Source organism: Mustelus asterias, chromosome 18, assembly GCF_964213995.1.
Source record: "Mustelus asterias chromosome 18, sMusAst1.hap1.1, whole genome shotgun sequence".
Lineage (NCBI taxonomy): Eukaryota > Metazoa > Chordata > Chondrichthyes > Carcharhiniformes > Triakidae > Mustelus > Mustelus asterias.
The window spans coordinates 9,297,295-9,325,070 of record NC_135818.1 but is presented as its reverse complement, the minus strand read 5'-3'; the positions used below and the strand labels follow the sequence as shown (position 1 = coordinate 9,325,070).

The 27,776-nt window shown below is 44.9% G+C and overlaps 1 protein-coding gene across 1 annotated transcript in view; it reads left to right on the top strand.

Moving 5' to 3' along the window:
- The window catches only part of fntb (farnesyltransferase, CAAX box, subunit beta), a 110,791-nt gene that overhangs the window by 60,026 nt on the left and 22,989 nt on the right, over positions 1–27,776 (top strand). Inside the window, exons 7-8 of the mRNA XM_078233397.1 lie at positions 9,261–9,347; positions 11,509–11,638. Of these exons, the coding sequence (XP_078089523.1) occupies positions 9,261–9,347; positions 11,509–11,638 (217 nt within the window). The remainder of the gene's footprint in view (positions 1–9,260; positions 9,348–11,508; positions 11,639–27,776) is intronic.

Sequence of the window (27,776 nt, the reverse complement as noted above, 5' to 3'; positions counted from 1 at the left end):
TGTGAAATACTATAATTCATTTCAGGTGGAATGGGTAGCATGTTGAGCTGTGGTCTCAATATTTTAGCATTTATCTCATTCTGAATTTCTTTTTAAGAGTTGGATAACTTACTCTTCAGATCACATCAGAAAATCTTCCATTCTATTTCTTTCCACTGCACTATTTCTGTTAAGATATAGATGGATAAAACAGATCATTTGAATTCCTTTATCTTAAACAGCAACCTATTACCTTGTGAGAGAAAACTGCCACGTTTGTTCCAATAAGCGCTTGGGAGATCCCATGTTCTGGTAGCTGGTGTATACTGGCGCTAAAGAGACTGAATGTTTAAGGTGGCAGATATGGTACCCATCAAGCAGATTACTTTGTCCTGGATGTTTTGGAGCTTGTCGAGTGTTGTTGGAGCTTCATGCATCCAGGCAAGTTGAGATTCCATCTCGCACCTGAATTGTGCCTTGTGGAAGGGCTGTGGGGAGTCGGGTGGTGACTTGCTCTTGCTACTGCAGTATTTACATGACTGCTCCAGTTAAGTTTCTGGTCAATGGTGGACACCCTCCCCCACCACCACCACCCCAGATTGTTGATGGTGGCTGATTTGACCATTCTAATACCATCGAATATCATGGGGAAGTAATTATAGACTCCCCTTCCCTGTTGGAGATGGTCATTGCCTCACACTTAAGTGGAACAAGTGTTTCTTGCCACATATCAGTCTCAACCTGGATGTTGTGCTGGTCTTGCTGCATGTGTGTACAAACCTTTATGATCTGAGGAACTGTAAACGGAACTTAACACTGCAACCTTCAATGAGCATCTCCACTTCTTACTTGAAGTTGGAGGGAAGTCACGAAAAGGTAGTTGGGCTGAGGAAACTGCCCTGAGGAGACTGCCCTGAGGTACCCTTGTGGTGGTGTCCTTGGATTGGGATGATTGGCCTCCAGATGGCACAGCCATCATTCTTGGTGCTAGGCATCATTCCAACCAGTTGAGAGTTTTTCCCCCCGTTCCCATTGACTTCAGTTTTACTAGGGCTCCTCAATGCCACGTTTAGTCAACTGGTGCCTTTATGTCAAGCATTGTCACCCTCACTTCACTTCAGGGATTCGGCTCTTTTGTCCAATATACATTAAAGATTGGACAAAGGAATTAAATGCAATATCTCCAAATTTGTAGACGACACTAAGCTGGGTGGCAGTGTGTGCTGTGAGGAGGATGCTAAGAGGCTGCAGGGTGACTTGGACAGGCTGGCTGAGTGGGCAAATACTTGACAAATGCAATAAAATGTTGATAAATGTGACGTTATCCATTTTGGTGGCAAAAACAGGAAGGAAGATTATTATCTGAATGGTGGCAGTTTAGGAAAAGGGGAAGTGCAACATGACCAGGGTGTCATGGTGGAACAGTCGCTGAAGGTTGGCATGCAGGTACAGCAGGCGGTGAGGAAAGCTAATGGCATGCTGGCCTTCATAGCAAGAGGATTTGAGTATAGGAGTAAGGATGTTTTGCTGCAGTTATGCAGGGCCTTGGTGAGGCCACACCTTGAATATTGTGTGCAGTTTTGATCTCCCAAGTCTGAGGAAGGACATTCTTCCTATTGAGGGAGTCCAGCAAAGGTTCACCAGACTGATCCCGGGAATAGCAGGACTGACATATGAAGAGAGATTGGATCGACTGGGCTTGTACTCACTGGAATTTAGAAGAATGAGAGGGGATCTCATAGAAACATAAAATCCTGATGAGACTGGACAGGTTAGATGTGGGAAGAATGTTCTCAATGCTGGGGAAGTGCAGAACTGAGGGGCCACAGTATAAGAATAAGGGGTGAGCCATTCAGGACTGAGATGCGGAAGGACCTCTTCGCTCAGAGAGTTGTGAATCTGTGGAATTCTCTACCATAGAAAGCTGTTGGGGGCCAGTTCGTTAGATGTGTTCAAGAGGGAGCTGGACATGGCCCTTGTGGATAAAGGGATCAAGGGGTACGGAGAGAAAGTGGGAGTGGGATACTGAAAGTGCATGATCAGCCATGATCATATTGAATTGTGGTGCAGGCTCGAAGGGCTGAATGGCCTCCTCCTGTTTTCTATGTTTCTATATCCATGTTTGGACCAAGGCTATATAATGTGGTCTGGACCTGATCAGTCCTGGAAGAACCCAAGCTGAGTGTTGGTGAATAGGTTATGGGTGAGTAAGTGCCGCTTGGTAACACTTATGTTGACACCTCCTATTACTTTGCTGATGGCCCAGTAATTGGACGGATTGGATTTACATTGCTTTTCAGTGTTGTAACCTTATTGTAACAGCCTGGGCAGAGGAATGGCTAGTTCTGGAGCACTAGTCTTCAGCCCTACAGCTAGGACGTTGTCAGAGCCCACACCCTTTGCTGCAGTGTGCTCATCCCGACCTTGATATCATGTGGAGTGAATCCAATCGGCTGGAAACCTCGGGCAGAGGCTAAAATGGACCCTTCACTGTCACTTCTGGCTGAAGATGGTTGTGAAAACTTAAGACTTTTCTTTTGCACTCATAGTTTAGAATGGAGTCTCCCCCTCCTCCTTTAATTTTTTAAGTGTTCGTCACCATTTCCAACTGGATGTGGCTGGACTGCAGGTATTTGATCTGATCCATTAGCAGTGGCGGCACTGGACTATAGCACATTGTTTCCGCTCTTTAGCATGCCTGAGTTGATACTGACGAGCTCTTCGACACTCATCAGTGGGCCAGGATTAGAACCCTGATCAGATGATGGTGGTCGAGTGAGGAATGTGCAAAGCAATGAGGTAACAGATTGTGGTGGAATGTAGTCTCGCTGCCGCTCACATTGTCTCAGGGTGTCCAGTTTTGAGCTGCTCGATCTATTATGAATCTATCCCATTTAATTCAGAAGTAATATTACCTAGAAATCATAGAATCCCTACAGTGCAGAAGAAGGACATTCGACCCATAGAGTCTATGGGTCGAATGTCCTTCTTTACGCGACCTTGTCCACACCAGGCCATCAGTCTCTGGTGCTCCGACAACATTCCCATCTAGGCCCTATCCCCGTAATCCCACATATTTGCACTGCTAATCTCTCTAACCTACCCATCCTGGGACACTAAGGGGCAATTTATCATGACTAATGAACCTAACCAGCACATCTTTTGGACTGTGGGAGGAAACCGGAGCACCCGGAGGAAACCCACGCAGACACGGGGAGAATGTGCAGACTCCGCGCAGACAGCGACCCAAGCCGGGAATCGAACCCGACCCTGGTGCTGTGAGGCAGCAGTGCTAACCACTGTGCCACCATGCCGCCATTACGTAACAGAAAGGAGGGTGTCCTTAGTGTGAAGGTCCCTCTGTACTTTGTCTCCACAGTGACTGGGCAGTGGTCACTAATATTGTTATTAACAGGAGCACCAGAGACTGATGGCCTGGTGTGGACAAGGTTGCGTAAAAAATTTTTCTTTATCTATTGGCCTTCTCTCCACCTGCTACAAGTTCAGTCCGGTAGCTACACCCTTCAAACCTCAGCCTGCTGCGTCAATAAGAGCGGCTGGATTTCCAACTCCTGCTTTGGGGGAATGAAAAAGGCGGGGAGCGGTGGGGGGGCGGTCAGAGAATCAAACGGCAGACCCTAAAATGGCTTTTACGCTGGCAGGATTTCTCCACCTGATTGTCCCCGCCCTCCGCCAATGATGTAATGGGAATCCCAACTTCTAAAAGTCAGGATCCCCTTGTACATCAACTTGCATCTCATTACCAGGCCTTTTACTCCCTCTTCTGCCCCCACCCCCCAAAACCTTCAATTGTCCAATTATACCGATGTGAATTACGACAATTCCCTCGCACAGTGCATCTGGTGAACAGAACCTGCCGGAGTTGCACAGGTGAGTACAGCTCTCGGGTTGGGGCGGAGGGCATGACTGGATGCTGCTGCCCTGGGCAATGGCAGAGTCGGGGGGGTGGTGGGGCAGGGGTTTTGTGGGTGGGGGGTGGGTGGGCCATGTTTTGATTTTGATTTTTTTCATTTTGAGATGCCCCTTTAAAAAAAAAACTTGTCCCACTGGAGTGACGTTGTGGGACCCGCCCCTTCCATTTCTTTCAGCACAGAAGTGTTTGAAAACATGGTGGGGAAATCCAGCAAGGCAACTGGTGGGCTGGCCTCTTTTCCCACCTCAAGGCAACACTTGGGGCAGCACGGTGGCACAGTTATTAGCACTGCTGCCTCACAGTGCCAGGGACCCGGGTTCGATTCCTGGCTTGGGTCACTGTCTGTGTGGAGTTTGCACATTCTCCCTGTGTCTGCATGGGTTTCATCCGGGTGCTCCGGTTTCCTCCCATAGTCCGAAAGGCAAGCTGGTTAGGCGCATTGACCTGAACAGGTGCTGGAGTGTAGCGACTAGGGGATTTTCCACAGTAACTTCATTGCAGCGTTAATGTATGCCTTACTTGTGACACTAATAAATAAACTTTACTTTTACTTTAACACTTTGGAAAAAAAATAGGAAAATTCCAGCCTGTGCCATCGAGCTGCTGTTATGATGGGAATCACCCAGAGTACGTTCTGTGCCCTTGCAACCATCAATGTTCAATGGTATTCAACATGGAGAATTAATTATCGATTAGTTGAGGGAGAGAGATAGGTGGAAGTCAGCAGGAAGTTTCCTTGCCTCTATTTGACTTGAGACCATGCGACCTCTTGATGAGTGGAGTCAACATTGAATCCTCTTAGGGTCACCCCTTACCAATTGTATGCCACCATGCTGCCACCTCTAGTCTGACTTGCTGGGAGGACAAGGCATACACGGGTGGGGTGGAGGAGTCTGCAATGTTGGGCACTCTGAATTTTGTAACAAAATGATGTTCCTCGTGCAGCAAATGTAGGAATCTGAACTTGCCAGGGATTTTCAGTTGATAAATGCAGCAGTTACATGCTTCGAACAGGCTCAGTACTTTGCAATAGAATCACTCGGCCTATTTCATGGAGCCTTTGCTGATTGAACGTTCTTCCTTGAAAATAAAACCTGAGTAAATCTGATTTTGTTTGTCCCTGGTTGCCCCTGGCAAATCCTTTGTTTTTTTTTGCTTCTTTGACCTTTCCTGCTTTCATCTGGAGGCTTTTACTTATCTCCCTGCGCACAATGAACAGTCAACAGCTACGATCCTGGGAAATCAAGGATATTAATCTGCATGAGTGTTTTTTGTTGTGTCTGTGTTGTCCATGTCAAAGCAATGTTTGGGTTCATTACTCACCTTCCACTTATAATTCATGGAAAAGGTGCATTTTCTTGACACCGTTTAATTTTATGGGTGAGAGCCTTTTCCAGTTCTACCTCTCTTCCACTGAAGGCATCTTGGTGATATGGTCGCTTTGCTGTCTCGTTTACTGTTTTTCTCTCTTTGGTTTTTGAATTATGAAGCACAATAAAAGCAACAAACCCTCTGAGGGTGGTTAAGATTTCCAGCTGCAGCAGATATACTCTGCTAAGGGTGAAAGGCCACTCCATCAGTTGTTCCCAGTGAGCTCAAGTGAAACCTTAAATATGCCATAGCTGGTACTGTTTCATTACCAGGATTAAGTGCAATATTCGTTGCCACATGTTCACTGGAAATATAGCTCTTAAATCTCCCTGGCATCAAGCAGTTCAATACGTGAACCGCCAAGGCTTAACTCAGTGTCCAGCTGGTCTGCGACCGTAACAAACAGATCGTGCAGGTTTGTGCACTATACACCAGCAACATCCATGACTTGTACGTCCTCAGCGGGTTTCAGATCCCTCGGATCTTCCAGGAACGACACGGGCTGCAGAGTTGGCTCCTCGGAGATGAGGGCACAACCGCAAAGGACGTGGCTGATGACACCCATACAGCAGCCTCAGACTCCTGCTGAGGGAACTTACAACCAGCCTCATGCCGCTACCCAGGGTTTGTTGGAGCATCCTGAAAATGAGGCCTCAATCGACCCAGTAGAGCACATCAGAGGGTGTGACGCATCAGAAGCTGCGTGCCACAGAAGCTGGCGATGGAAATGGGTGGGAAAGACCTGGATGACTAGGAGATGGAACCACTGCACGTCTCCTCTGATGAGGGCACTGCGGTCCTGAAAACCAATGAAGCCATTGCACTGGACAGGCAAGGCAGGCATGTTCATGAAGCCCTCATAGCCACAAGATTCCAGGAGGGTGATGATGGGATGCAGTGAGGACATTTCTGAAATCTTCACATTGCATTTCATAGAAAAATGGAAACTAGAAGCAGGAGGAGGCCATTCGGCCCTTTGAGCCTGCTCTGCCATTCATTTTGATCATGGGTGATGACCGTTCCTGTCTGGCTGATTGCAGCACATGTACGCTCTGTGAAGAGGGTCATTCCAGCTGTGGCACACTGGGCACATAGACTTCAACAGCGCTTGACATCATGGCAGGCTTCATCACCTGTTCCATTCAGCGCTACACCTTCACATGTCAGGACTGCTGATGAGATGGGGGTGGGTGGGCAGCCTCGCCTCTTAAGGTGCTGAGAGCAGACGCAGAACATCCAGGGACACTTGGGTATGAGATTCTTGCAGCAAACACAAGCCATGTCAAGGTGCAGGCATCACTAATGTGGCGAGTGACTTTGAAGCTGGACATTCACTATGCTCAGAATTCCACACACTGCACGGGGAGAGCCCCTGGACTGCGACACTTGCCTTCATTTTATGCAGGAACCAAAGTTTCACATCTGACTGACATGAACACTGCTCATCATAACAAGGAGCCATAGACAAGGAGACATTCTTGGGGATGTATTTACAATGGTCAACATTATGTACAAGTGATTAACACCCATGCCCATGATGTGTAACTGTGCCTTGACATTTCTAACCCTGTGACTATGTCTTGGTGCATCCCCAACATCCACAGCAGAGGTGATGTCCTCTGGAAGACTGAGACCTGGAGGGCTGCAGCCTGCTTTCGGGCTCCTGTGGCAGTGCCACCCTCCTCAGCCTGTGGAGCTGTAGCTGATGGGGTCACAGATGAGGGGGGGTTGAATGGGCTGGACACTCCCAGCGTCACCTGGAGGAACGGCCACAGGGTATGTACCTGCTGACCCTGCTCCCTACGGGGGCCCAAGGACATCTGGCTGCTTCCTTGAGAGGCTGGAGTGAGTTCAAGATGCCCTTCCCTTCCTTTGCATTGGCACTGATGGATGCTGGCAAATGGCTCAGCAGGAGTGCAGTTCTTGCAGCATTCCAGGACCAATCTCCTGGATCAAGGTCACCACAGTAGCTGCCACTTTGTCAGTGTTGACCTTGGTGCGTCAGCATGTCAGCGCTGTTAACTTGTTCTGAAGGCAGAACGGGATCATAAAACTGAGCACTCCCTTCTGATGTTCATAGAATCCCTGCAGTGCAGAAGGAGGCCATTCGGCCCATCAAGTCTGCACCGACCACAATCCCACCCAGGCCTCATCCCCATAGCCCCATACATTTGCCCTAGCTAGTCCCCCTGACACTAAGGGACAATTTAGCATGACCAATTTACCTAACCCACACATCTTGGGACTGTGGGAGGAAACCGGAGCACCCGGAGGAAACCCACGCGGACACGGGGAGAATGTGCAAACTCCACACCGATAATGACCTAAGCCGGGAATTAAACCCAGGTCCCTGGCTCTGAGAGACAGCAGTGCTAGCCACTGTGCCGCCCTGAGCTTGTCTTTGCAGCTCCAGCCACTGAGGCTCGACCGAGTCCAGCGGCTCCTCACCTGACTGGGACTCAGCAGAATCCTGGCCTCCAGCAATCCACCGAGTGCCAGCTTTGAAAATCGGTACGATCCCAGAATTGACGTGGATTCGGACTGCAGGTTGCTGGTTTTGAGATACTCTATCAATTGTTCCTTTCTCGGGAAATTGAAAGGGGCGGGGGGCGGTGAGGAGAAGAGTACAGGAAGAAAAACATGATCACATCTGAATGGAAAGTCGCGGACCATGCAGACTCCAAAAGATTATTTGACAAGGAGGCTGTGAAGAGCGATATGTTTTCATTCCGACCTTTCACATCAAGGACCAGAGTTAGAAGGCGAATTACATGGTTGCAGATGATCTTTGGGGAATGAATTTATCTTGTTGACTGCTCTCATTAAGCAATCAGTTTGCAGCACAAAACCGCTGGTCACTTGCCGAGAGCTTTAGCTGTTGAAATGGAAGAGGTACCGTTTTCTATTACTTGGTAGGCTGTGACATTGGAGCTTGGGATTGTGATGCATTACTGGGACAGGGTGGGGGGAATTTTATTCCTCGAGTTACTTGTGTTGTTTGACAGTTCCTTTTGCTGAATGCTTCAATATTGATGCATGCAGCACGTTGTCCAAAATGGAAATGATATCAGTGTTGCACAGATAGATCACAGGTTCCCTACAGTGTAGAAGGAAGCCATTCGGCCCATCGAACCTGCACCGACAACAATTCCACCCAGGCCCCAATCCCATAACCCCGCACATTTACCCTGTTAATCCCACTGACACTAAGGGGCAATTTATCCTGGCCAATCAACCTAACCTGCACACATTTGGACTGTGGGAGGAAACCGGAGCACCCGGAGGAAACCCACATAATCATGGGGAGAATGTGCAAACAGTAACCCAAGACTGGAATCGAACCCGGGTCCCTGGTGGTGTGTGGCAGCAGTGCTAATCACTGTGCCGCCCATTGTAATAATAATATTGCTCTAAAGAAGTAAGCACTCTCTTCAGAGTAACTATCTTTTTGTTTATAATAGTGCTACTCTTCCTGAGGCCTACAGAGTCTGACAAAGCAAAGGAAGAAAATCAAATTATTAATATATAGCGTGCTTAGCTTACTATTTTTCTCTTCTTACCTAATTAAAACTGCAGAAATTGCTGATTTGTAAGAAAAAAGGTGGAGATGCCAGTGTTGGACTGGGGTGGACACAATAAAAAGTCTCAACACCAGGTTAAAGTCCAACAGGTTTATTTGGAATCACGAGCTTTCGGAGCACTGCTCCTTCATCAGGTGAATCACTCACCTGATGAAGGAGCAGTGCTCTGCAAGCTCGTGATTCCAAATAAACCTGTTGGACTTTAACCTGGTGTTGTGAGACTTCTTATTGTAAGAGAAAATACATTGTTCAAAGGCTTAAGCTTCCTTTTTTGGATAAATTATTGACAGCCGTGATGCGAAGTATAAAAATTCATTTAGAATGTTCCCTAACGATTTTGGGCATTGTTGATTAATGATAACTGGAAGCAAATTCACTGTTCTGCAATTTTCTAGGAGTACCTACTGTGCGGCATCTGTTGCATCCTTGACAAACATCATCACGCCAACACTCTTTGAAGGGACACCAGAGTGGGTGTTAAGGTCAGTACCTTTAAGTGGAGAAAGATCAATAGACAACTCAGTTGTTTTCAAAACTGTGAATTAACATTGTTGACATTCAAAATGTTTGCCTGCATCCTGCTTCTGAGTAATCAATCAATGTGCGAACGCTATATTCAAACCGCTCAGGTATGCTAACATCTCTACTCAGTTGCACAGTTTATTAGATTCCTCCATGTTCTCCTTTGGATGGGAGTTCTGCTGAATTGCATGCCATGTTGAGCACAGCAGGAACAGCTGTTGAACTGTTGTGAAGAAACTTCTCCTTTCTAAGATTGTGCTTTCATTCTTCTCCCCATGAACCTGAAAAAGATGCACAGTGGAGACAGTGATTGGAATTTGGACCACATCTCTGTTTAACCAGATGTTAACTCAAGCTAAAATGCCGCCCGTGTTCACTGCACATCGAATCATAGAATCCCTACAGTGAAGAAGGAGGCGATTCGGCCCATCGAGTCTGCACTCGCAACAATCCCACCCAGGCCCTATCCCCGTAACCCCACATATTTACCCTATCTAGACCTCCTGACACTAAGGGGCAACTTAGCATGGTCAATCAACCTAACCTGCACATCTTTGGAGCGTGGGAGGAAACCGGAGCACCCGGAGGAAACCTATGCAGACACGGACATACAGTGACCCAAGCCAGGAATTGAACCTGGGTCCCTGGCGCTGTGAGGCAGCAGTGCTAACCATTGTGCCACCGTGCCGCCCGTCTGACTATCATTTTGCAACCGTTGACTGGCCCAATCTCAATAAATAGCTACATGCTGCCCTATTCTCTTTGTCCCCTCCTGATCCTTCCATAAGTATGGAATTGCTGTTAGAAGGGGGTCAAGTACCTCCTATTAAGGTTCTGAACCATTATGTTCTCGGACTTTTTAACCCTCAAGGGAATTCATCCTTAGATCAGACTTTGAAATCTGTTCCTAATTGAATTCAAAGTAAAATGCAAGTTGAATAATTACTGATTTCAGCCAATGACAGTATTTGAAAAAATCTGTTTGCAGAGAGTGTACAAATGTTCAAGAAATTAACTCTTTTTTTTGAGAGACAGTGTTTTCACAATTTGTTCATGATTTTGGGCCAAGTGTCGCGAAGTAGAGTAATCGTAGATTGGTGTTCGTAAAATTGTTTTTTAAAAAATTGTAAAAAAAAGAAAATTGCATGGTCCCTTTAAAAGGTGGTGTGTGTTTTTTCTGTGCTTAGAATGTTAAAAAAAAATGCAAGTACAGATAGAGTGCCCAAAATGAAACATCCAACATGAAACATCTGTATTGGGAGGCTAAGCAGCAGTGTTACCAAGGCAACAGGTTTTCGAATTTTTTTGAATTCAATTTTAATCAGGCACTTAGATACCAAGAACCAATTAAATTTAAATTTGATGGTTTTGGCAACCTCGGACCAATCCTATTGTGGGGGGTATTGATTTGTCATCACAGGTATAAAAGAAAGGTGGCAATGGGACAAAAGCAGAGATTAACTGCTGTCTGCCAGAGAAACAGCTCTTAGCTTCATTTATGTTTTAAGAGAAATTACCATCTCGATAGCGAAGGTACCAAAGAAGAATCAATAGAGAAGACCCGAATATTCCAGAAGACGCAAAACCTGGTTGTAATTTAGAGAGTGACTAAAATTCTATTTTTTTGTCAATAAGTGGGAATTGTATTTATCTAAACAGCATTCCATTAGAATAGTGTCTTATTTGGGTTAAGAGATTAGTTAACTTTTTGTTCACTGTTAATTAGATAAATAAATTGTAACTTGTTGATTTTAGAGAGTGTCAGGGAGTTATTTTGATTTAACCACTAAAAGTTGCTGAAGAGCAGATCGTACCACGTCACATTCACCTTAACAGATTATGAGGTGAGGTACTCCTCATTGAGTGGTTAGGCGTTAGTTCTCGGAGGGGAGGGATCCACCTTCGCTTTATAACACAAGTTCAGGATTTGCCGCTTCGGGTTGATCATTTCAAAGCAAAAGGCTGAAAAACCACTGATTAAAATATGAAGGATACGTTAAACCAGAAATTTCAGCGTATGCCTTGGCATGCTCCATGGAAAGGAGCAGTTCAGAGAGGGAAAATGCATAATTGTCTGCGGCGACTCTGTAGAACATCGATAACTTTTCTTTTCCTTTGCAGGTGTCAGAACTGGGAGGGTGGGATTGGCGGTGTACCTGGAATGGAAGCACACGGTGGCTACACGTTCTGCGGTATGGCTGCCATGGTCATCCTTAAAAAGGAATGGATGCTGGACCTCAAAGCTTTGTTAGTAAGTCAGAACTTCTCTGCTTTTTTTGGCATGTTTTGTTTGGTTCAAAATAGTAATGTCTCTCCGATTAGGCACCTCCGTTGAAGGAACATATTGGATTAAATGTTGGATCCTATTACCAAAGAGCTACTTGCTATTGACCTTAGGACAAATAGATAGACTGCCATCATATTTCTACCATGCTGCAGCACTGAATCACTATCCAGTCAACAATAGGTGGACCAGTATATCTAATTTTGCGATTCTTCGATGCTCGATTGAGTTTGATTCCACTTTCATTTGTTCCAAAACTCATAACTACTGCATTCAAGAGTTTATACTTTTAGCATTGCTGCCTCACAGCGCTAGGGACCCGAATTCGATTCTCAGCTTGGGTCACTCTGTGCGGAGTCTGCACATTCTCCCCTGTGTCTATGTGGGTTTCCTCCGGGTGCTCCGGTTTCCTCCCACAGTCTGAAAGACATGCTGGTTAGGTGCATCAGCCCGTGCTAAATTCTCCCTCAACGTACCCGAACAGGCGCCGGAGTGTGGCGACTAGGGGATTTTCACAGTAACTTCATTGCAGTGTTAATGTAAGCCCGTGACACTAATAAATAAACTTATACATCTCCATAAAAATTGTATTTTTTTTTAAGTGTAGGCTGTCATAACCCACAGTAACATTTTTACAGTCACTAAATATTAATCTTTTCCACTATTTTCATAGAGATGTGTACACTTGTACACAGAGAATTTTGGATGATCGCAAAGGGCAAACAAATTAAAATGATGGCAGCTTGTGTTTGTTATCAATCTTGGAAACCTATCAAAACTTAATGGAGCTGGGATTATTTTTAACATCTGTGGAGATTTTATTTTCTGGAAAATGGTGACTGTCGCTTGAACTGAGTCAGATTTGACCTTTGGGTGACGGCAGGTACAAAACCTGCCAAAAGAGCTTTAAAACTGTGTTCTCCATCTTGTAAAATTACACTTAGCACATCAGATGTACAAGTTTCAAGTATCATTTCAAACATTATACAAGTTCAAAGGTATCCCAATGCAGTCTACTTTTTTTATACAGTGTATTTACAAGCACTCATCACAGTGGATGACTTACTCCACTGTTCTCAACCAAGTTGTCTTCTTCGAGTCTGAAGTCATATCTTCACGGTTTATTCGTGGTATTTTCTTGGGACACATCTTGGGACACTAAGGAACAATTTTAGCACACTCTGTTGCCTGTTAGGGTACACTGAGGGAGAATTTACTTTGGTCAATGCACCTAACCTGCATGTCTTTCAGGAGGTGAGCTGGTAAGATGGATACAAAACTGGCTTGGGCATTGAGAAAGTAGAATATCAATAAAGGACTAATTCAGAAAATATGGGTTAGCATGGTTTGACAGAGGTTCGAGAGGATAGCTTGACTCGAGTAAAATGAAGGCACACAAAGCGGTGGCACAGTGGTTAGCACTGCTGCCTCACAGCGCTAGGGACCCGAATTCGATTCTCAGCTTGGGTCACTCTGTGCGGAGTCTGCACATTCTCCCCTGTGTCTATGTGGGTTTCCTCCGGGTGCTCCGGTTTCCTCCCACAGTCTGAAAGACATGCTGGTTAGGTGCATCAGCCCGTGCTAAATTCTCCCTCAACGTACCCGAACAGGCGCCGGAGTGTGGCGACTAGGGGATTTTCACAGTAACTTCATTGCAGTGTTAATGTAAGCCCGTGACACTAATAAATAAACTTATACATCTCCATAAAAATTGTATTTTTTTTTAAGTGTAGGCTGTCATAACCCACAGTAACATTTTTACAGTCACTAAATATTAATCTTTTCCACTATTTTCATAGAGATGTGTACACTTGTACACAGAGAATTTTGGATGATCGCAAAGGGCAAACAAATTAAAATGATGGCAGCTTGTGTTTGTTATCAATCTTGGAAACCTATCAAAACTTAATGGAGCTGGGATTATTTTTAACATCTGTGGAGATTTTATTTTCTGGAAAATGGTGACTGTCGCTTGAACTGAGTCAGATTTGACCTTTGGGTGACGGCAGGTACAAAACCTGCCAAAAGAGCTTTAAAACTGTGTTCTCCATCTTGTAAAATTACACTTAGCACATCAGATGTACAAGTTTCAAGTATCATTTCAAACATTATACAAGTTCAAAGGTATCCCAATGCAGTCTACTTTTTTTATACAGTGTATTTACAAGCACTCATCACAGTGGATGACTTACTCCACTGTTCTCAACCAAGTTGTCTTCTTCGAGTCTGAAGTCATATCTTCACGGTTTATTCGTGGTATTTTCTTGGGACACATCTTGGGACACTAAGGAACAATTTTAGCACACTCTGTTGCCTGTTAGGGTACACTGAGGGAGAATTTACTTTGGTCAATGCACCTAACCTGCATGTCTTTCAGGAGGTGAGCTGGTAAGATGGATACAAAACTGGCTTGGGCATTGAGAAAGTAGAATATCAATAAAGGACTAATTCAGAAAATATGGGTTAGCATGGTTTGACAGAGGTTCGAGAGGATAGCTTGACTCGAGTAAAATGAAGGCACACAAAGCGGTGGCACAGTGGTTAGCACTGCTGCCTCACAGCGCTAGGGACCCGAATTCGATTCTCAGCTTGGGTCACTCTGTGCGGAGTCTGCACATTCTCCCCTGTGTCTATGTGGGTTTCCTCCGGGTGCTCCGGTTTCCTCCCACAGTCTGAAAGACATGCTGGTTAGGTGCATCAGCCCGTGCTAAATTCTCCCTCAACGTACCCGAACAGGCGCCGGAGTGTGGCGACTAGGGGATTTTCACAGTAACTTCATTGCAGTGTTAATGTAAGCCCGTGACACTAATAAATAAACTTATACATCTCCATAAAAATTGTATTTTTTTTTAAGTGTAGGCTGTCATAACCCACAGTAACATTTTTACAGTCACTAAATATTAATCTTTTCCACTATTTTCATAGAGATGTGTACACTTGTACACAGAGAATTTTGGATGATCGCAAAGGGCAAACAAATTAAAATGATGGCAGCTTGTGTTTGTTATCAATCTTGGAAACCTATCAAAACTTAATGGAGCTGGGATTATTTTTAACATCTGTGGAGATTTTATTTTCTGGAAAATGGTGACTGTCGCTTGAACTGAGTCAGATTTGACCTTTGGGTGACGGCAGGTACAAAACCTGCCAAAAGAGCTTTAAAACTGTGTTCTCCATCTTGTAAAATTACACTTAGCACATCAGATGTACAAGTTTCAAGTATCATTTCAAACATTATACAAGTTCAAAGGTATCCCAATGCAGTCTACTTTTTTTATACAGTGTATTTACAAGCACTCATCACAGTGGATGACTTACTCCACTGTTCTCAACCAAGTTGTCTTCTTCGAGTCTGAAGTCATATCTTCACGGTTTATTCGTGGTATTTTCTTGGGACACATCTTGGGACACTAAGGAACAATTTTAGCACACTCTGTTGCCTGTTAGGGTACACTGAGGGAGAATTTACTTTGGTCAATGCACCTAACCTGCATGTCTTTCAGGAGGTGAGCTGGTAAGATGGATACAAAACTGGCTTGGGCATTGAGAAAGTAGAATATCAATAAAGGACTAATTCAGAAAATATGGGTTAGCATGGTTTGACAGAGGTTCGAGAGGATAGCTTGACTCGAGTAAAATGAAGGCACACAAAGCGGTGGCACAGTGGTTAGCACTGCTGCCTGTCAGTGCCATGGCCCGAATTCGATTCCTGGCTTGGGTCACTGTCTTTGTGGAGTCGGTGCGTTCTCCCTGTGTCTGCATGGGTTTCCTCCGGGTGCTCCGGTTTCCTCCCACAATCCAAAGATGTGTGGCTTAGGTGGATTAGCCAGGCTAAATTGCCCCTTAGTGTCAGGGGGACTAGCTAGGGTAAGTGCATGGGGTTATTGGGATAGGGCCTGGGTGGGATTGTGGTCAGTGCAGATTTGAAGGGCGGAATGGCCTCCTTCTGCACTGTAGGATTTTATGATTCTATAAAGAATGGAATGCTCTCGGTGGGGTGGGGGGGGGGGAAACAAAGCTACAACCACATAAGTAATTTAATTATGGGTGTAATTGTATTTTCGTAAAGACCTATTGGGTAAACAAGGTAGGAAATCCATTGTATTGAGGAATGTGATTAGATCTATACAGAATTGAATATACTTGTCTGATTAGATCTGTATAAAAGATGGCTGATGTGATTAGATCTGTACAGGTTTGAATATACTTGTATGATCTGCATCAAAGATGGCTGTAACAGAATAACTTCGAGCAGATTCTTCTGTTCACACTCAATGGCCATTGTAAGCGCAAAATAAAGTAATACTGTTTGGATTTTCCACGATGTAGGTTGTTCTTTAAAAATTTTCATTAACAGCATAGAAAGCAGAGAGTTGCAGTGGAAGGGTACTTTTCTAACTGGAGGTCTGCAACAAGTGGTGTTCTACAATGATCAGTGCTGGGGCCTCTGTTGTTTGTAATATATATAAAGGAATTGGAGGAAAATGTAGGTGGTCTGACTAGTAAATCTGCAAATGATAATAAAAAAAATTGGGGAGTAGCGGATAGTGAGGAGGATTGTCGGAGGATACAGCAGGATAGAAATCGGCTGGAGACCTGGGCCGAAAGATGGCAGATGGAATTTAACCCGGACAAATGTGAGGTGATGTGATTTGGAAGGTCTACTGCAGAAGGAAAGTATCCAGTAAATGGTAGAGCCTTTAGAAATATTAGCATACAGAGGGATCTAGGCGTGCAGATCCACAGTTCCCTGAAGGTGGTAACTAAGGTGGTCAAGAAGGCGTATGGCATGCTGGCCTTCATCGGTCAGGGCGTTGAGTTTCGGAATTGGAAAATCATGTTGCAGCTTTATAAGACTTTGGTTGGGCCGCATTTGGAGTATTGTATACAATTCTGGTCGCCACGCTACTGGAAGGATGTTAATGTATTGGAAAGGGTTCAGAAAAGATTTACCAGGATGTTGCCTGGTTTGGAGGATTTGGACTATGAAGAAAGGTTGAACAAACTTGGATTGTTCTCATTGGAGAGTTGGAGGGTGAGGGGGGACCTGATAGAGGTTTACAAGATTATGACCGGCCTGGGTAGAGTGTATAGTCAGAGTCTTTTTCCCAGGGTCGAAGGGTCAATTACTGGGGGCATAGATTGAAAGTGAGAGGGGGAAAGTTTAAAAGAGATGTGAGCGGCATTTTTTTCACACGCAGGGTGGTGAATGCCTGGAACGCGCTGCCGGAGGAGTTGGTGGAAGCAGATTCTATAACTACGCTCAAGAGGCTTCTGGATAGATACATGAATAGGCAGGCAATAGATGGATATGGACCAGGTAGAGGCAAGACAATATTAGATTAGAGAGGCATCTGTGTCGGCACAGACTTGGTGGGCCGAACGGCCTGTTCCTATGCTGTACTGTTCTTTGTTCTTTGAAACCGGAGCACCCGGAGGAAACTCATGCAGACAAGGGGAGAACATGCAGTCTCCACACAGACAGTGACCCAAGCCAAAATTGAGGCAGCAGTGCTAACCACTGTGCTGCTACCGTGCTGCCCAACTGTTCCATGTTGAATCCATGTCCACTCTTGGACCTGGATTCCTAGAATTGGAGCTTGGCCAGTGTAATGCCCGTTTGTGTGCCATGCTAACCTGTGATTAACACAGTAGCTAACACTAATGTTTACGGAAGGGGAGAAATTGGATTCTTTGATTCAAAATGCATTCACAAGCATCTAGCTTAAGAAGAAGTAATTAACAAAAGGATTTCCTAAAGGAAGGTCAGATGTGCAAGCCTGATAGTGCTCCTTGAGAAGTTGAAGCTTTAGTGGGTGAAGGAAATGCGGTGAGGAACAACTTTGCATTTCAGAAAGCCTTTGACAAGGTACGACACAGGAAACAAGAAAATATTGATTGGTATGCAGTTGTGGGGAGGGTAGCAAATTTGATTTTAGTTTTAAAAGCCGGTCAGAAGGCAGAACACAGATTAAAGGAAGGGCGATTTCTCAAGACGATTGGAATTGGATCTCACCGTTCTGTTTGGGGATCCCATATGGCATGGTGGCACTGTGGTTAGCACTGCTGCTTCACAGTACCAGGAACCCAGATTCAATTCCTGGCTTGGGTCACTGTGGAGTTTGCACGTTCTCCCCGTGTCTGCGTGGGTTTCGTGTGGGTGCTCCGGTTTCCTCCCACATTTTGAAAGAAGTGCTGGTTAGGTGCATTGACCTGAACAGGCGCCGGACTGTGGCAACTAGGGGAATTTCACAGTAACTTCATTGCTTGTGACTAATAAATAAACTTTAACTTTAAAGATGTAGGGTAGAGGAAGCGGTGTCTGCATTTGCAGGTGATACTAAAATGGGAGTCCCTAGTAAATCACCATGAGGCCTAATGAGCTATCCATAAGATGGGAAAAAATGGCTGCAGATGCTGGAGGACTTAAAGCAGAAAATACTCAACGCTCAGCAGGTCAGGCAGCATTTGTGGAGAGAGAAACAGGAGTAGACGTTTCCGGTTGATGACCTGTCCTCAGAGTGGGAGATATTTAAATTGTTAAAAATAGTTTTAAAAAAAGATGTCACCCATTTTAAGCAAATGCAGGCACAGGGAAAAGTGGGGTGGGGGCTGAAAGGGAGGGACTGTGGATGACAGGAGAGATCAACTGACAAAAGGGATGATGGGGCAAGATGAAATCAAGAGGATAATGGCAAGTAAAGTAATAAAAGTTGTGTCTAAATGAGGTGTAAGTGGTAATAGCTGTAACCTCTCCATTCTGGAAATCTACGGTGCAGGAACATAAGGGCCGGAATTCTCCCATCCCACCCGACACAGGAATTCTAGCAGGCAGGGGGGAGGACCATGTAAAGATTCATTGAAGTCAGATGGGAATTTCCAGAGAATCCCACTCGAGGTGTCCTGAAATTATTTGAACAGACCCAGGCAACTCCATGGACTCAAATGTTCTGATCCAGCAACAATCAGAGCTCAGTATTCCACCCCTTCCTTTGTATTGTTCCAAAAAAAGAACAGCATTTTGTTTGTTTAGCCCCGACCGCCTGAGTGATCCTGGGTTAAAACTGCCGGGTGACATTCCCACTGATGTCTTCTGTATTACCCTGCCTGAAACAGGTGAGGACCTCCTTTTAAAATATGCAGATAGGGGGAGGCCATGGCCTAGTGGTATTATCGCTGGACTATTAATCCAGAAACTCAGCTAATGTTCCAGGGACCCGGGTTCAAATCCCGCCACGGCAGATGGTGGAATTTAAATTCAATTTTAAAATATCTGGAATTACGATTCTACTGATGACCATAAAAATCATAAAAACCCTACAGTGCAGAAGGAGGCCATTCGGCCCATCAAGTCTACACCAACAACAACCCCAGCCCAGGCCCTATTCCCACAACCCCACACATTTACCCCGCTAATCTCTCTAACCTCCGCATCCTAGGACACTAAGGGACAATTTAGCATGGCCAATCAACCTAACCCGCGATCTTTGGACTGTGGGAGGAAATCGGAGCACCCAGAGGAAACCCACGTAGACACGGGGAGAACATACAAATTCCACACAGACAGTGATCCAAGTTGGTAATCGAACCCAGTTCCCTGGCGCTGTGAGGCAGCAGTGCTAACCATTCTGCCACCATGCTGACTGAAACCATTGTCGATTGTCGGAAAAACCCATCTGGTTCACTAATGTCCTTTAGGGAAGGAAATCTGCTGTCCTTACCTGGTCTGGCCTACATGTGACTCCAGAGCCACAGCAATGTGGTTGACTCTCAACTGCCCTCAGGCAACTAGGGATGGGTAATAAATGCTGGCCAACCAGCGACGCACGCCTATGTCCCACGAGTGAATACAAAAAATCAGGGTAAACGGGCTCCAGTTGCTCTTGAGCCAGAGCGGGGAAATGTTGTTTCTTTCTCATCGTGTCCGTTAGACAGCTGCAGCCGTGCACCTATTTTGGGATGATGATGAACCCAACTGTTGTAATCGGCCAGGCCTCATAGCCATGGCTAGTAGAAAAGGGTCTGCTGTTCACCTTGCACAGCCCTAACCCCTGCCATCTCCCTATTCCTGTTCCCGGTTCAAAATTGGCTTTGCATCTCCAATCCATTCCTTAGCTTTCCTAAGTCCTTAATACTTTAATGCCTCCCCGGATGTCATCAGCATCATTTTAGTGTACTTTGGGCGAAGACACTTTTATATGGATAAGTTAAACAATTTTTATTGCTACGTTATAATGTTTTATCACTGTTTCTATGTTTCAGGTGAATATTTATATCTGTGTTTTTATGGTTCACACGCTTGGAGTTAGATGTTCTAACATTATTCTATAAGTCAGAAAATTCCACAATCCCAAATAGTGACTTGGTCCTAAGCATTCCAGACTGGAGAGTTTACTGTATAGTAGAATTTATTCCCAGCAACTGCTGTAAAAATGTATGGGAGCGCAGCTTCTAATCTGAAATTGTTGAGGCCAGAAGGGTGTTATTGATGCGGTACTATTCCGCCTGCTGCCATTCGGGTGCATTACAATGTTGCTGGAGGCTATTGTAGGAGGTGGCACAGTGGTTAGCACTGCTGCCTCAGAGCATCAGGGACCCGGGTTCAATTCCAGCCTCGGGTCACTGTCTGTGTGGAGTTTACACTTTCTCCCCGTGTCTGTGTGGATTTTCTCCGGATGCTCCGGTTTCCTCCCACATTCCAAAGTGCAGGTTGGTGGATTGGCCATGCTAAATTGCCCCTTAATGTCTCAAGATGTGTAGGTTAGATGGACTCGACATGGTGAATGAACAGGGTCACGGGGATAGGGTGGGGGAGAGGGCTTGGATAAGATACTCTTTCAGGGAGTCGGTACACACTTGATGGGCCGAATGGCCTCCTGCACTGTCGGGATTCTACAAAAGGCCAGATCAGGAATGCGACAAGAGTTAAAATGACAGGCAACCCAATGCTCAGGATCACGCTTTAGGATTGAGCAGAGGTATTCCACAAAGCAATCACCCAATCCATGCTTGAACTCCCCAGTGTAGAGGAGACTATATCGTGAGCAGAAAATACAATAACAATAATCTACGTTAACAGTGCTGTGTAAATGGAATAAAAGGTACTTCACAGCAGCATTAGTAAACAAACTATGACACCAAATCACTTAATATTAAGTCAGATGCCTAAAAAGGCCAAAATGAAGTGCCTTAAAGAAGGGTAGAGAGATGTAGGAAGGGTATTCCTGTGCTTAGGACCTGGGCAACTGAAGGTCCAGCCACCAGTAGTGGAACGGTTAAAATAGTGGTTGCCCCAGCTGCTAGAATTAGCAGAGAGCAAATATTCCCGGAGGAGATTACACAGGAATCATAGAATCCCTACAGTGCAGAAGGAGGCCATTCAGCCCATTGAGCCTGCACCGACCACAATCCCACCCAAGGTCCTATTCCCGTAACCCCACATATTTATCCTCCTAATCCCTCTGACACTAAGGAGAAATTTAGCATGGCTAATCAACCTAACCCACACATCTTTAGAAAGGGTGAGGCCTTGGAGGGATCTGAGACCAAGGATGAGAATTGAAAAATCAAACTGGCGATTGAGTGGGTGACAATGACAGGACTGATGGGGGAAACTGGACTTGCTGTGAGCTTTCGGTGATCCCAAGTTTACGGAGAATTGAATTTGGGAGACCAGTAAGGATTGTGTTCATAAGTTCATAAGATATAGGAGCAGAATTAGGACATTTGGCCCATCTAGTCTGCTGTACCATTCGATCATGGCTGATATGCTCCTCATCCCCATTTTCCTGCCTCCTCCCCATAACCCTTCAACCCATTACCAATTAAAAATCTGTCTAACTCCTCAAATTTACTCTGTCCCAGCATCCACCGCACTTTGGGGTAGCGAATTCCACAGATTCACAACCCTTTGGGAGAAGTAGTTTCTCCTCAACTCTGTTTTAAATTTGCTGCCCCTTATCCCAAGACTATGACCTCTCGTCCTAGAATGTCCCACAAGAGGAAGCATCTGCTCCACATCTACTTTATCCATACCTTTTATCATCTTGTATACCTCAATCTGATCTCCCCTCATTGTTCTAAATTCCAGAGAGTATAGGCCTAAACTGTTCAATCTCTCTTCATACGACAAACCCCTCATCTCTGGAATCTCTTGTAATAGATATGTCTCGAGGTAATGAAGACATGAATCAGGGTTTCAGTAGCGGATGAGCTGAGATCGGGGTGAAGTTGGGCAATGTTATGAAGGTGGAAATAGGTAGTCTTAATGATGACGCGAATCTGAAATCGGAAGCTCATCTCGATGTCAGAAGTGACACTGAGCTGGTGAGTAAACTGGTTGTCAGGTAAAGGGTTGGAGTTGGTAGCTCGGGACTGAAGTTTGGAGCAGGGACCCAAAATGATGGCTTCAGTCTTCCCAATAGTTGACTGGAGGAAATTTCTGCTCATCCAGTCCTGGATGTCGGAGAGCAGTCTGATAATTTGGTAAAATGGAGGAGTGGAGAGAGGTGGTGGTGAGTTAGAGATGGGTGTCGTCAGTGTAAAAACTGACACTATGCTTTCCATGATGTCACTGAGTTCTTGTGGCGCAGTGGGTAGCCTCCCTGCCTCTGAGCCAGAAGCTGTAGGTTCGAGTCCCATCCCAGGACTTGATGAGCAAGGAAAGTGTGTTTGAACATGTAGTAATTACGAGGATTTTATCGGGTGGCACAGTGGTTAGCACAGCTGCCTCACAGCGCCAGGGACCCGAGTTCAAATCTGGCCTTGGGTGACTGTCTGTGCAGAGTCTGTATGTTCTCCCTGTGTCTGCGTGGGTTTCCTCCCACATTCCAAAGATGTGCGGGTTAGGTTGATCATGCTAAATTAACCCTAGTGTCGGGGATTAGCAGGGTAAGTATGAGGGATTATGGGATAGGGATTGGGTGGGATTGTGGTCGGTACAGACTCAATGGGCCAAATGGCCTCCTTCTGCACTGTAGGGATTCATTGATTCACTGAGAGTTCTAGCATTGGCTTTTTGCAGAGAAGGTGGTGACGGCAGATTTAGTGGGACAATACCTGAAGACAGAGTAGTGGTTACAAAACCCTCAGTTCCTGCTATCACCAAATTCTCAGCTTCCGGTCTGTTTACGATCCAGGCGGATTGTGGTTTACCCAGCCCTGTTCCTAAGTTCCATAGTTCTGAGCAGTCAGTTCTATGTAAGCTGAGACCGTATGAGCATTAAACAGCAACTTACTCTTACAGAGCACCAACAATATCGTAAACCAGCCCAAGATGTTTCATAGTGGGCTGCACAGTGATTAGCACTGCTGCCTCACAGCGCCAGGGACCCAGATTCGATTCCCGGCTTGGGTCACTGTGCAGACTCCGCACATTCTCCCAGTGTTTGCGTGGGTTTCCTCTGGGTGTTCTGGTTTCCCCTCGGTCCGAAAGACGTGCTGGTTAGGTGCACAGTCACCCAAGGCCAGATTTGAACCCGGGTCCCTGGGTTCTCCCTCCATGTACCCGAACAGGTGCTGGAGTGTGGCGACTAGAGGATTTTCACAGTAACTTCATTGCAGTGTTAATGTAAGCCTACTTGTGACTAATAAATAAACTCTAACTTTTAGTCATTTCTAGAGTTTTGTGCTTTCATGGGTTGAAAGGTAATATGAAAGATTTTCTAAGCATATTTTCTGGCACTGTTGAATCATTCATTTGAACTTGTAACATTGCTGTTAATTGGAGTGACTGACGCATCTTTGGATAAACTGGCATTTTTGCAAGTAATTCAATTATGTGGTTAAAGAATATCTGTCCAGTCGCACTGATTGAAACTCTACTTGGCAAGTTATAATTTAGGCACATAAATTGCCAAATTCATTGCGATCTTGCATTTGGGCATGCTGTGTTGTTGGCATGAAAGTAAAGATATGGCACCATCTAGCTTTTATTTTTAAATTACAATCCATTCCCTTAGACGCACAGGTACGTCTGCTGAAATTCAGACTTCACCGAATGCTTGGTTGTGAAAGAAATTGTGCCAACTTGCTGTTCTGTCACAATCCTTTGACAGACGTCACGTGTATTGTTCATCCATCTCTTGTGAGCGGAGTTGGTACAGTATCGTTGGTACAGCTCGTGTGTTTGCGCTGCTGGCTTTTTGCTGAGAAACTTGTTTAGGATGGATTTGTATTTGAACATTTCTATATGTTGAATGGAGTGTAAGTAGTTTGTTTTAAATCAAAACAGTAGAACCCAAAGTTTGCACTTGGAAATACATGAATCAGGAACTTTTGAAGGAAATGTAATTTTTGAACATAATTCATCAACACAAACTTTTAATGAAATGCATTCAGTTCATAATAAATAGAATAACACGACTGAGGCCTTGGCACAGTGGGTAATTAAATGTTTACTGACTAAGTAAATAGGTAAATCATCTTAGCTCCAGAACATCACTGGAGTTCCTCAGGTAGGGTCCTAGGCCCACCATCTTCAACTGCTTCATCAATGACCTTCCTTTCATCATAAGGTCAGATGTGGGGATGTTTGCTGATGATTGCACAACTGTTCAGCACCATTGTGTTAGTGTTGGGCGGCACGGCAGCACAGTAGTTAGCACTGCTGCTTCACAGCCCCAGGGACCTGTGTTCGATTCCCGGCTCGGGTCACTGTCTGTGTGGAGTTTGCACATTCTCCTCGTGTCTGCGTGGGTTTCCTCCGGGTGCTCCGGTTTCCTCCCACAGTCCAAAGATGTGCGGGTTAGGTTGATTGGCCATGCTAACATTGCCCCTTAGTGTCCTGAGATGCGTAGGTTAGAGGGATTAGCGGGTAAATATGTAGGGATCTGGGGCTGGGTGGGATTGTGGTCGGTGCAGACTCGATGGGCCAAATGGCCTCTTTCTGCACTGTAGGGTTTCTATGATTCATGACTCCTCAGATACTGAAACAGTTTGTGTCCAAATGCAGCAAGACACCGACAATATCCATGCTTGGGCTGACAAGTGGCAAGAAACATTCGTGCCACACAAGTGCCAGGCAATGACTATCTTTGACAAGGGAGGATCTAACCGTCACCACTAAACATTCAATGGTATTACCATCGCTGAATTCTCCTACCTACAACATCCTGAAGTTTACCATTGATCAGAAACTGAACTGGACTAGCGATATAAATACTGTGGCTACTAGAGCAGGTCAAAGGCTAGGAATCCTGCAGCAAGTAACTCACCTCCTGACTCCCCAGAGCCTATCCACCATCTATAAGGCATAAATCAGGAGTGTAATGGAATACCCTCCACTTGCCTGGATGAGTGCAGCTCCAACAACACACTCACACCCATCCAGGACAAAGCAGCCTGCTTGATTGCAACCCTTCCACAAACATTCACTCCCTCCACCACCAACTCATCAAGGTTCCTTAGGCAGCACTTTCCAAACCACGACCACTACCATCTAGAAGGATAAGAGCAAGAGATACCTGGGAATACCACCACCTGGAATTACTCCTCCATGTCACTCACCATCCCGACTTAGAAATATATTGCCATTCTTTTACTGTCACTGGGTCAAAATGCTGGAATTCCCTCCCTAACAGCACTGTGGGTGTTCCTACATCTCGGAGACTGCAGTGATTCAAGGCAGCTCACCACCACCACCTCAAGGTTAACAAGGGATGGGCAATAAATGCTGGCCAGCCAGCAATGCCCACATCCCATAAATGAAAATAAACATTTGTTGGTAAGGGCTGATTTGATTAGATTATTTATTGTCACATGTATTAGTATAAAGTGAAAAGTATTGTTTCTCGTATGCTTTACAGACAAAGCATACCGTTCATAGAGAAGGAAAGGAGAGTGTGCAGAATGAATGTAGTGTTACAGTCATAGCTAGGGTGTAGAGAAAGATCAACTTAATGTGAGGTAGGTCCATTCAAAGGAATGATGGCAGCAGGGAAGAAGCTGTTCTCGAGTCGGTTGGTACGTGACCTCAGGCTTATGGACTGGTGCTTTTGGAAGAAAAAAGAATTTTCAAGAATCTACTCTTGCATACAAATTTATTAAATTTATGATAGATTAGGTTACACAGCTTGCAATGAAGAGTACACTTTTGGCATGACTATGCTTGGAATAGGATCAATGTGGCTAGTTATTAGCAACAAGTTAGTCTGGGTAAAGATGCAGGACATCCATTGTTCTAATGGGTAGGTTGGTGTTGGGGAATGTCCGATTAGAGTGACAAAGCCTTCAAGAGTGAATCCAGACTGCTATTACATATCTTCAACTCTGTACAGCGGCTGAACAGCACTTGCTTGGTTTCAAATATGTCACACATTTGGTTATGTTTGCTTCAGGGGGATTTCAGTTTCTTGCAGCTAATAGCTAAAGCTGGTTAGCCTTTGTGTTGTGCCTCTCTAGAGGGTAGGCTCAACAGGCACTGGACTTCATTCTTTCGAGTTACAGATGTGGTTAGTCACCCTTGTGGTTGTCCTGATTTCCATAAGGAATGGCTCAGAATCTTCTCTGTTCTTCTGGCGACAGAACATCCAACAATCATCTGGAGACAGAAGAGCGTGATTTGTGGCGCTCGCATGGGACATATGTGCACATTGTATAATCTTGAGTTGGCCACAATCCATTTTGCTGCGGAATTGTGTTGAGTATCTGGTTACAAACCCCTTGCTATTCCTCCTCCATTAACCACTGGCCTATATCTTGTTTGCAGATTCTCTAGGTTTCCTATGCTTTTGTTTAGACTTGCGGGAGTGGCTCCTGCCGAGCCCATCAAATATTATTGGGTTCCGGAGGAAATGCTGACTCCAGAGCCACAGCAATGTGGTTGACCCTGAACTGTCCTCTGAAATAGCCAAGCCAGCCACTCGGTTCAAGGGGCAATTAGGGACGGGCAACAAATGCAGGCCTTGTCAGCAACACCCATATCCCAAGAAAGAAATTTTAAAAAAACAGTCTTGCATTCCTGAACTAACCTTATCTTAGTGTTGCAAGATTTGTTGCTTTACCATGGATGGAAAAGAGATTAATTCAAACTTTAACAACTTTGTGATAATTTGGTTCCATTTGTTACAAGATTTTACAGCTCCTTCCTAAATGGAAGGATATTCAAAATCCAGGGCACCTGGTAATTCTTTAGTTGGGAATGCAAAAGATGGCGGATTCAGTCTATAAATCTGAGGAAAAGATTTTTTAAATCTTTGAAATTTCGAAGGGATATTTTACATTAACACGGCTCCCACAGTGGAAAAACTCAATGAAAAGAAATTGTCATTTCAGAGTTTACGTGCAAAGAGTTAGCTCAGTTTTTAGAGTAAATATTTTTTGAAGATTCATTCAAGGAAGTAGGTGCAAGAATGTTGTCTACCATCTGTATGTGTGTGTATGATGTGACGACTTATTTGCTTATTCATCTTCTGTTAAATAAATTCACTCGATATTTTTAACTTAAAACTAGGTCTGATGTGATGCCCTACTACTTTCGAAACCTGGAGTGAGATCTTAGAGGCACAGGATAAATTCAGCAGCTAAAAGCAATTACCAAACAGAGTTTGCTGTTCTCCACCCAGGCACATTACTGAAAGCCTAACTAGCTGGCAAGGCAAGGCTAGACGCAGTCAAAGGTATGGGGAGTTGGGGCTCACCCAACAGTCATGAGAGCCAAAATGATCTTGATTAACAAAGGCTAGAAAGGAACCAAAGGTGTGAGTGCTTCCTTTTTCAGGGCTTTCTGTTCCATACTTTCATATTTTGTATCAGATTCCTCTGGGTTTACATACATAGTTTGGCAGAGGTAAAGATCACGATGAGAGAGAGATATAGGCTACCACTGGGTGATTTCCCACAATACTGTAGAGCCCCTGCTTTTCGGCACTCTGGGAGGGGAATTACCTAGAGAGAGCCGAAGGATAATTGAATAATGACCAGAGTGTACTATTAATAAGTCTACAAAAGGAAATAAGTCTATCATACAGTGCAACTTCAGTAGCTTCGAGTTGAAAGTGAATTCTTTCCTTGTGGGATACAAATATTGTGAACCATCCACCGGAGTATTGTCGTTTCCGTCCAATTCTTCTGGGCAGACTGTGTCTATTCGGAAGTTGTCTCCTAA